Consider the following 11428-nt stretch of genomic DNA (forward strand, 5'->3'; position numbering starts at 1 on the left):
GCAACAGACGGCGTTTTGTTGCCCCATTTTATTGTCTCGCAAGCAACGAGTCCTTCATGGCACTATAGACTTAATTGATGTAACATACAATAAAATCTGATTTCTGGAAACTTCCATTCTTGTACATTCTTGAGCGCGTAAGGACGAACGATGCCAGAGACCCTCGTCCTCTTATGATAATATGGTTAACTTGAACACGGTGATTGAGGACAAACAGCACCAAACGCTGCACCAACCCAGCGTCATGCTGAGCCGTGAATTGCCGCATCGGTCACCGTTGCTTGTCTCGTGTCAGTGTGTAACAAATGAATGACAAAGATGTAGGAAATTATTTCGTGATACATTGGTGTACTTATACGCTTTAATAACATATCAGCGATCCATACATTAATACCTAGCGAGTGAAGTAAGCAAGCCTTCGTGCGCGAACTGCTTATATAGTCTATTGGAATAGATGTTACTTGAAATAGTATTTAAGAATTTGCTCTTTACTGTGCTGTTTCCACCAAACATCAACGTAATACAATGAGTGACTGCGAAGATGTACATTAACATGAACCGATATTTAGCATTTACAATCAGCATGTCATTTTAGATCTACTTTAAAGGGTCTATACAACTTCTAGCTACTACGTACCGAATTCAGCAAGACATAATTAATATATCATTACGGAATACGTCAATTATAAGAACTTTAATTTGAATTTAAGTAACCCTTGAACATTAGTGAGTATCTGCTAGAACAGGTAAAGTGATTTCCAACCATGATATCTACTTCTGTACCTCTATTCTGTAGATAAATCTATTATTATTAATAAAAAGGATACACCCTTTCCACTTGCCGACCCCGAATTAGTCTGCTTGTTTTCCATCAAATTAACTAGACTCCCTCTTGTCACCATCGCGACCCGATCAGTTGCTGAAGTTCATACTGAAGATCACCGTCCACTCGCATCGGGATTATCGAATCAGGTTTTACCAGACTATTATTGTTCGTCATTTTTCAGACGCTTCGTCAGCCGTTTTCCAATTCGTTTGTTGGTTCTTACTAGGACCAGCTTTTGTCACCGGAATACGATCCATTGTTTACGTCAGTATTGCCACCTTCCATTTGTCATTCTTGATTCCTTATTCTTAGGTCTATATTATAGTCAATGCTGCCCTCCTTTGGCACGATTGCTTTGACACAATTGGGACAAGTTATATTACATAAACTATTCTCAGTAATTACCGCTTATCACACCAGGAATAGGTCCATACATAAGTCGGTATTCTTTTCTCCCATTTGCCACTTGGTTCATCATAAAATATTCTCAGGAATCACCGCTTATCACACGAGGAATAAGTCCATACATAAGTCGGTATTCGTTTCCCCTATTTGCTTGTTGGCTTATCATAAACTATTCTCAAGAATCACCGCTTATCTCACCAGGAATAAGTCCATACATAAGTCGGTATTCTTTTCTCTCATTTGCCGGTTGGTTCATCATAAAATATTCTCAGGAATCACCGCTTATCACACCAGGAATAAATCCATACATAAGTCGGTATTCTTTTCAACTATTCTCAGGAATCACCGCTTATCGCACCAGGAATAAGTCCATACATAAGTCGGTATTCGTTTCCCTTATTTGCTTGTTAGGTTATCATAAAATACTCTCAAGAATCGCCGCTTATCACACCAGGAATAAGTCCATACATAAGTCGGTATTCTTCTCTCTTATTTGCTCGTTAGGTTATCATAAATACTCTCAAGAATCACCGCTTATCACACCAGGAATAAATCCATACATAAGTCGGTATTCTTTTCAACTATTCTCAGGAATCACCGCTTATCGCACCAGGAATAAGTCCATACATAAGTCGGTATTCGTTTCCCTTATTTGCTTGTTAGGTTATCATAAAATACTCTCAAGAATCACCGCTTATCACACCAGGAATAAGTCCATACATAAGTCGGTATTCTTCTCTCTTATTTGCTCGTTAGGTTATCATAAAATACTCTCAAGAATCACCGCTTATCACACTAGGAATAAGTCCATACATAAGTCGGTATTCTTTTCAGATATTCTCAGGAATCACCGCTTATCGCACCAGGAGTAAGTCCATACATAAGTCGGTATTCGTTTCTAATATTCTCAGGGATCACCGCTTATCGCACCAGGACTAAGTCCATACATAAGTCGGTATCCTTTTCTCTTATTCACTGGTTGTCAGTTCGTTTAGAGTCTAAAAATAATAATCACATTCATAACAATGACACGTTATATCATAACAATATTAAACACCATTTTTTTTATTAGCTTCCCCAAGACAGCCACCAGAAGCGATTATTTGTGTACAGTCAATAGAATGAATATTATAGTGTCAACGTTTATGGCAAACCCGCTAAGTGTTTGCTCCCTTAATATCTCATTTGATTAATCTTCTTCTTAATTTGCTTTATGGCTTTCAGTAATTTGATTAATGATTTGAAAGACTAGTTATCGAGACTATTGAACTCAACACTCAAATCGATATTCTCAACTATTTGTGGAGTATCTACAGTAGTAAACATCTTTAGTTCACCGTGGGCTCTACCGCGGTTGTTTGACAGCTACAATGTCACGATCGCAATCATCTCTGATTGGTTAATGCTCGCTCACTATTGGCCACAATGCATTGTTGCAACAAGAATCGCACAAATTCAGCCAATCAGAACAATAATGATTGATGCAGGTTTTAGACAATCGCCCTACGTGTAATGTCTGCAGGTGATAATAATTGTGCAACTCGTTTGAAATTTTAATATAATTTAAGGGCACACACACAAGAGACAAATCCGTCTTTTGTTTATAATAATTATATTAATAATTTATTTATTTAGTAAAAATATGCATCTCATAAGCTCCTTTTTCCAAAGTCAAATAGCTAGTCAAAATTTGGGCAGTAAAGGTAGGGAATCCGTTTCTCCACTATTTATCCGATGGGGCTTGCAAGGTTAAGATTTACACTTCTCTGTATACTGACAATTTCATTTCTTATTTCAGATCTAAACCTAAGTCAGAGATCGAATTATTCGTGCATTATTTATACCCGAGAAACAACGATATGATAAAATTATGTGTTAGTAGGCTATATAAAGAAATACAACAATCCAGACCCTGTTATACATAACATTGCCACAGTCATTGCCGCTTCATTTAATAACACCTTCGTAACTCTCTTTTGTTATTAGAGACGCATCTTTTAAAGTTTCCTTTACTCGTACATAAAAATTGAACTTCGTAACTTAGTATTTCTTTCTAATTTCTATTATTACAGCAGATAGTATCATCTATTAAGTTGGTAAGCCAATCCAATAATAACAACAGTAAATATGATGTACTTGGTAGTTAACCTGTTGTTCAGTGTGTGTTTTTCCGAGGTAGTAAGTACCTAAAGGCTTTGATTTATGAAAGCAGATTGTACAACAAGGGCACCAAACAAGCCACTTGAGCCGAGTTATAAACACTGATTTTCACTTCGATTGCGAGGAAATGTAACAATATAATATTACTATAAGTACATATCTATAGATTGACCGAAAAGAGTAGGGATTAAATGAGGGTGCTGTAATGAGTTTGTAGGTAGGTATAGGTCGCAACCTCAATACAAGTGCAAAAGTTCACTGGCACCATAGAAATTACATAAATTCTTTCTCATCCATATGTCATTCAGAGAGACTGTTGTTTACCTCTAAATACCTTGTGTATAACAGCATGAAACGCACTTTAGTCCTCTTATAGCCTGCGTAAAATAGAACCTTACGAGCATGAGAAGTGGAAACGTGTTTTTATTTTATTATTATTTTTATTTTCCAAACGAATGCATGTCATCTATTAGTATAAGAGGATGTCAGCTACTAGTGACTTTATATGAATGTGATAGCTCACATAATTTTACCTTTTTTAATTATAAAACTCTAAGAACATTTGAAAGAACCACTGTTATGCTGATAAATAAATATTTTAATTCAAGTCCATTTATTTATTTTCATCTGATCTGATCAGTTAAATTCACTTTAGGTTAATATAATAATGATTCAATTCATTTTCCTTTCATAACCTCACCTCTCCTTAAATGGTGGTTGCAGCAAATGTAATTTATAATTTCCACAAGGGTGAGCAAACGGAACAAAAGTACATACTAGCACTTAATATAAATTTTATTGGTATAAGAATCAAATAAAATTCCAACATCCACATGGCTACTTTCGTGAGCATGAGTGTTGTATGTCTTTCTGTTTCTGGTATGTACATAGTTAGATTAATTCAAACCTGATATTTCATACCCTATACTTACTAGGTATTCAAAGTAATCTAATAACTCTAATTTGGTCGAATAAGTAAACCTACAGATTCAAAATAGGTTCAATGTTACCTACTTTATCTAGTGGACCAATTAATTATTTATTAGCTGATCCACCCCAGGTCTAATTTTCCAAAATCTTTTCTTTATGTCCAGTAGTAGCTTAGTAGAGAACTCAAATCATATTTGATTATGCAGGGCCTGCGGGTTGATCTATGTCTGTCAGTACATAATACAGACTATTCAGTCGGTAGATAGGTATTCAATGGGTGCATCTGGCAATCGACTCTATTAGTCTCCCTATCACTGTCTATCATTCTCACAACCATACCATGCCTACCATAGACCCAAATCCAAAAATCTTACATTAAATGGTAGGTAATGAAAACACATGCACCTGACACATATTTCAGGCATTCTATCCTTAAATTGTACTAAAATATTACTATGTGTATAGTTAAGTATGTAATTATTTAATTAAAGAAGAATAACTACTCATATTGAGACTATTCAATTCAAAGTTTTAAGACTTTATTTTAGTTACTAGGTAAACTAGATTTGCCTCAATTAACCATAGTAGTATTCAGATGTTTCTTACCTTCTTATTACTGTATTACATAACAATACCTTGAGGTTACAGCCTCCATCATAATGAGGCAGGCCGGGATGGCTTTTTTTTCTTTTGTATCATTACAACAGGCCTCACACCAAGAGTTACTGTGTTCTTATCCGATCCATGCAGGTACATGACTGCTTCCAATCACAACTTGAAGGTTATGTGCACTTCTCCACCACAGATGCAGGCCAAACCACTTGTTCATCTCACATTCGTCGACCTCATCGTCAAGTCGGGGTCACAGGGTCGTGGACATCATCAGAAAAGTTGTCAAAACATGAAAAAAATGGTAACAGTTGAATAATCTCGGAAATATTTCATTTAAGTGACACCAGTATCAAGTACATACCTACTTGATTATATCAGACCCCTGTATATAACCCAAATTTTGCACTAAAACCATTGATTGACCCATTGATGTAGATATGACCGTTGTTATTGTAAGATTATTATTTCTATTTTTAACTAAAGCACATGTACATATTTCTTTTTTTTTAAATGATTGTTGAATGATTTAAATTAAGACTTGAATAAAATTATACTGTTAACATTACTTCCTAAATAGATAAAGTTAAGTAGATATTCATTCTAAATTTTCACATTTTATTATGCTATGATAATGTACTATAGGTAATAATTTGCACACTCAGTTATTGGTTGAATGTGTTAGATCAAAACAGATTTAAGACCAAATTGTACCACATTCTAGCAAATAAACTCTATTTTTTATATTTCTACACTAGCTCATGTATCAAGTACTTACCTACATAATAATCTAATTGTTTTCTTGATTCTACTTTAATATAGGTAGGTGCCTATTTGGTTTAAAGTATTTCATATCACTTATTACCTTATTTCGATTTTAAAATACAAGGTGTTAGTACTACGGTGCGTTGCATCCAGTCTTGAAATTAAACTACTTATAACTTCATAGATCAAATCTTGGGCTAGGTATGTCCCTACATAATAATCCATTAAAGCGGTCAGAACAAAACTATAATCCCTTACTTTGAACTCTCAAATAAGTCATAATGCTGATATCTACTTACTATTAATAATTATAGCCTTCACTTACTCTGTTCTAAAAGTATCAATTGGTAATATTGTAACTTATCAAATACCTACTTAGGTATTTTGATGCAGTAATCTAACATTAGGCACTCTTAATATTCACCCATGCTTTAATGAACATCCACTGTAAGAAGGTAAGTACACAGATTCACCGTTTCAATACAACCTATGGATGCATTGGACCCATCGACCTACGTACTTCTGCTTGTTCCAGACAGTGCAAGGTGCTTTCCTCAAACCAATCTCTTGAGTAGTTGCGTTGGAGACAAGCCCTCCAACTCGATACAGGTCTACTCAAGTACTCCCAAAGTAATAGTGTAGCACCATTGCAGTTTGTATATATTTCATATTCACTTTGTTATTCGTTCAGGTAGGTTTCTTCATATAATTTCCGATATAAGTACCTAATAAATATGTTGCTATGCGTCTTGTACAGGCACTTTTAACATCTTCCAGGATAGACCCGCATTTTTGGGCATGAATCACATCCAATCTTCTGATATAAACAACTTAACCTCCAATCCGGGTTTATTAGTCTTGGGATGACCCTAATATGAATCAAACGCAGTTCCGATGTCCACAGTCTTATATTCAGGTACACTTGTAACATCCACTTAGTTTATATCTAGCTTAATTAATCACCTAGTACTTATATCTCGCTTAATTACTTTTTTTTTTCTCTCGCTCCGTCCGTCCGACGCCGCTACCACTGTCACACCTCCACTCACGGGTGACAGATGGCAGGTTTTCTGTGTTGCCTACACGATGTTTACCGGGTTGTTTGCGAGTTTACTATACTATTATATTAGCTTGTTTATAACTATGACTTGATGCATAGCATAGATTTTATTTGATGTTATTATAAATTTTTAGGCAAATAAATTTCGTACACAGTACGTAGCATGCATTTGGGCTTTGGCCTACATTTATGTCACTAAGTACTAGTAGTACCTAAGTACTTACGCTATACCTATGCCAATTCTGAAAGGGAAGCCGATGGGAATCGTGTTATATGGACATTTCGCCACTGCAAGCCTTATAGGTTGTCATTACTTCCAAACAATATAGTGGTTGAAACAAAAAAGAACTCAAGTTACCGTTAAATGATAATTTTAGAGGCCTAGCCTAATGTGCATGATATATAATCCGTACAAAATGACTTCTCACGCGCCATTTTAACTCTATGTGTCAACTGTCATGTCAAAAGTAGGTACAGTTTACCTTTAAAATAAGGACTAAAATCGTATTTTTGACATGAAATTTGACACAAAAATGGCGCGTGAAAGTAATTTTTTACGCATGACACAATACTATTATATTATGTATATAATTTTCAGTTTAATAGAGTACGTTTTAATCTAAAGCTTGGTAAAACAGGTTAATCCCGTGAGGGATTTAGATTGACTTAGATTGAATCACGAATCCTATGAGGGATTTAAAAATCTTAGCGTGAATCACGATTGTATGTATGCGACTACAGTTTGCCGTATAGATTGGTTGACGAAATAGGCACGAGGTAATCGCTGCCGGCATCCTGCGCGGGATTTGCCTGTTTGACCAAAGCTTAAGCTATCAAATATGTCGCTTAGTGTTATATGATCTCATAACTCCTGACTGACTTGACAATTTAATTTTTCTAATTATTTGGCTGTATTACGAAGGATGAATGAATATGTATTATAAGAAGGTATTTAATGCAACTTGTAATCATTTATTGTAGCAACATACTTATAACACGCGACCCTATCCTATACGCGTGTTATCCAGACTCAGGTATCTGTAGTCTAGGTCTCGCACAGAGTTCTCGTCATTCAAACTACTCTGGTCGATTTTAATAATAATGTCTTCGCTTGCAACAACATTTTACAGATACTAAAAAGAGTTTAAAGTGATTACTACAACACAAATACATATAAGCTAAGGGATTTGTGTTAAAATAACATTTTAAATATTTTTTCATAACTCCATATTGTGGAAATGATTTGGCAACTACACTGAATTCTGAATTTTTGTCTGTTTTTTGTTTACAAACTGGGACATTCTTGTTTGAGTCGATTTTACGATTTGACTTGATTCAAGATGCGTGGCCTGTGATGGGTAGAGTTGCGTGTTCTATTATAGGTGTACCTTTATTATGTAACAATAATTCATCACAAATAATTATTTCAGCCGCAAAACGGCGCATAAATATCCTTTAGTGTAATGGAAGTTCTTTTAAGTTGAATTAATTAGTACAAAAGTATATTTACATTCTTTAAAAGCATCTAATTTTGAAAAAAATTGTTTGTAATTTCAATGAAGTAGTGAAGGTGCAATAAATGAAATGTGTTTTAGTATCATTTGTTTTACAGTGAGTTGGCTTGGTGGAACTACGATTATTTCACTTTTACAAGCTTAAGTTAAGTCATGAGATTTTTATTTTATCACAACTTGCAAATATGATTTGTATTTATTGTACAAATAAAATTTTGCATTAAAATAAACTTGTTTTATTTAATAACCAGCTGGTGTTGCCAGTCCACATATTTAAAACAAATGTTTACTTGCTTCAAATTCAGGTCAAATTTCGTTAAAATTAGTTCAGCAGTTGAACTGTGAAAAGGCAACAAATATACTAATGGAGATGTATTTTGAATATTAAGATGCGCAGATGAGGGACTGCTGTCCCGTCCCACAGGACAAAAATTGATCCCTAAAGAGTTGCATCGCATAGCCACAATGGGCTTAAATATTACGGCGAAAAACGGTAGTAACCGACTTTAGTCCTCCGTGGATAAATAATTAGACCCTCTGAGCAAACTAGTTATTATGGATATTGCTACAAAAGGTAGAAGGCTGGAAGTAAAGTTTATAGGTTTTCCGTTTTTCTACGAAATAAGTTATATTTAAAAAAAACAGGTAGGTAATAAAGGAATTTTATAAGAAAAATATTCCAATAACAACTTGAGGCAGTATAAACCATAATATAATTTAATAAGTTACTCTTAAATTAGTCTTACAAACCATTAAATATCAAAAATTGACCTCTCAAACCATTTTCACCACCCAGACCCCCATCTGGAAGCACATATAACAAACCATCTTCCTGTTTCTTTGGGGAAAACTCCCATAAATTTTTATTACTTTTATCTAATTCGTCCAATGTCCATGCAGCAAGAAATCTTGATTTCCCATGCCTGCACAGCACATAGACATTATTTGGATTGGATATGTAATTTCCTCCCGGGTCTGATACTACTACTATACCACAGACAAGTGCCCAGTGTGCAGTGTGACCACGCCTCTGACATGGTGAATGATTAAAATCTGCATCATAGCTGTTTGGGTGTTAAGGAAATGTGGTCAAAGAATTTTATTCCTAAGAGAAATATACTAAAAGTTGACTATGTTAAATCTGTCGCTAGCTTTTCAGGGCCCATCCATGGTTTTATATTTTAACATTTTTTATATCTAGTTATCAGGAATAATCTAATTGGACCTATAGTGTAAATAAAATAATTAGCACAACATGCCGCTTGTGCCGCGCCGCTCCTATGTTGCCCACAAGCTTGAATCAATTAGTATGTCCTAAAAACAAGATAAACATCTAATAGTTCCTTTATAAAATATCAGTGTGCTGCTGTATTGGTGAGAGTTGAGATTAGTCTATAAATTAAGTTTTTGTAATAGTGACACTAGGTGTTTTATTGATGTAAGCAATACTAGATCCCCTCTAGTCAAGTCATCTGGTATTGCTTAAGGGTAAGGGTTTAGTAAGAGTGGTCTTAAGAAGTTGTGTATACTAATACAAGCATAATATCTGAGATTACCTATATATTGACAAAAACGTGGATAAAATTTGTTATCCACAATATAATGGAGTGAATAGGCATCTTCTAGGCAAGCGCGCTCCTTCTTAGGCTGCATCATCACTTGCCTAGGTCTGATTGCAGCCAAGCGCTAGTGTATAAATTAAAAAATAAATAAAAGGAAAAGCTGACTGACTGACTGACTGATCTATCAATGCACAACTCAAACTACTGGACCGATTGAGCTGAAATTTTGCAAGCAGATAGCTATTAAGACGTAGGCATTTTGAAATTTGTGTGGTCCACGCGGACGAAGTCGCGGGCATAAGCTAGTATAGGTAAAGATTTCAAAAAGGATACGCAACTAGCAGAACAGCACCATTTAAAAGCTTTAGAATTACTTCTTCGCTAAATAAATCGCCAGTCTTCACAAAGAAATTAATGTCATCTTGTTCAGCCAAACTTATAGCCTTTTCAGCCAATTGACCCATGTGTTTACAGCTAAACATCTCCCCGTTGTTACTATAACCTTCCATTTTAGTGATATTCAGCAGTTCGTCGGGGCTAACTTCTCCATTTAGAAGCATAGAAAGAGCGACTAATCCACAAGTTGGTCCTATTTGCATAATCGACTCAAAATGTTTGTATTTATATTGAAATGGGGCTTCGTGGAGACACAAACTATTTTTAGCACACACTTCCCATAACTGAGGTTCGTGGGAAGCCCATTCGCACACATCAGAATAAATAAAAGTGGGTGAATTATCACAGGATTTGGGTGAATGTGTGCTGGGCGGGCATGGCGATGGTAGCGGCGGCGGTGAAGGTGGAGTCGTACACATCTTGATAGTATTTTTTCTGTAATATATCTCAATTAACACGTCTATTTTTAACTTTCATGATGTCTGTTTCTGTTTTCTTTTGGGCTAAAAAATAATAACTTAAACCAAAATAAAACTTATAACTTATGTCAGAAACCAGAAACAGCTGACCACAGCTGACCGACAAACCGACAATGCCGACAACGACAACACACCGACAATACCAAAGACATTTGGCCAATGGCCACAGATCACTATATATACCTGCTATATACTAGTCTAGAGCATTTGGCACACCGGGCGCACCGCACACCTTGTCGCACACCACAGATATGTCCAGATATGCAACTAGCGTGGCCCCCTCAGTCCCTGTCGCTTCACGTTGTTTGCCAAAATCTCACGTACAAATTCATTTTGGCAAACAAACAAAAGTGGCCACGGTGATAAGGACAAAATCTAATCATTTTGTCACGTTCTAATAAGAGCTTAAATGTATTTAGCTATCTCGCTCTAACAGTAAGTGTCACAATAGGGCTACTTCTAATAGTGCTTGTTCTGAGGGGTTTCTCATGCATTCATGTAAGTGTTTGACAAACAGACAAACTTAGACACAAAGTACCTTAGGTACTTTGTATATCCATGGTAGAGGTGGTAGAAGGTAGAGATGGGGTAGAGCTTGGATTAGAGTGACAAAATATCACGGATGTACGAAGTAATAACGTTCTTTGATCTTTGCAAAATATTTAGTATAGCTGCATGTATAGGTAGTACAAATGGACGTACTAGTATATGCCAAAGTATTG

At 35.5% G+C, this 11428-nt stretch overlaps 1 protein-coding gene across 1 annotated transcript; it reads right to left on the reverse strand.

Annotated features, from left to right (window-relative positions):
- Positions 1-8956: 8956 nt before the first annotated feature.
- LOC117990469 (actin maturation protease) lies at positions 8957-10801 on the reverse strand. The gene is made up of 2 exons (XM_034977924.2): positions 10165-10801; positions 8957-9333 (listed from the first exon to the last, which is right to left on the reverse strand). The coding sequence occupies exons 1-2, from the start codon at positions 10644-10646 to the stop codon at positions 9012-9014; spliced, it is 804 nt and encodes a 267-aa protein (XP_034833815.1). The 5' UTR covers positions 10647-10801; the 3' UTR covers positions 8957-9011.
- Between the last annotated feature and the right edge of the window lie 627 nt (positions 10802-11428).

The sequence above is a fragment of the Maniola hyperantus genome, chromosome 18 (genome assembly GCF_902806685.2).
Source record: "Maniola hyperantus chromosome 18, iAphHyp1.2, whole genome shotgun sequence".
Lineage (NCBI taxonomy): Eukaryota > Metazoa > Arthropoda > Insecta > Lepidoptera > Nymphalidae > Maniola > Maniola hyperantus.

Bases quoted from the DNA above. Each gene is read 5' to 3' on its own strand.
- LOC117990469 (XM_034977924.2), bottom strand. From the start codon at position 10,646: ATGTGTACGACTCCACCTTCACCGCCGCCGCTACCATCGCCATGCCCG. The intron at 9,334-10,164 runs GTATCCTTTTTG...ACACCCAAACAG, and splicing joins GGTGCTGTTCTGCTAGTTGC to CTATGATGCAGATTTTAATC.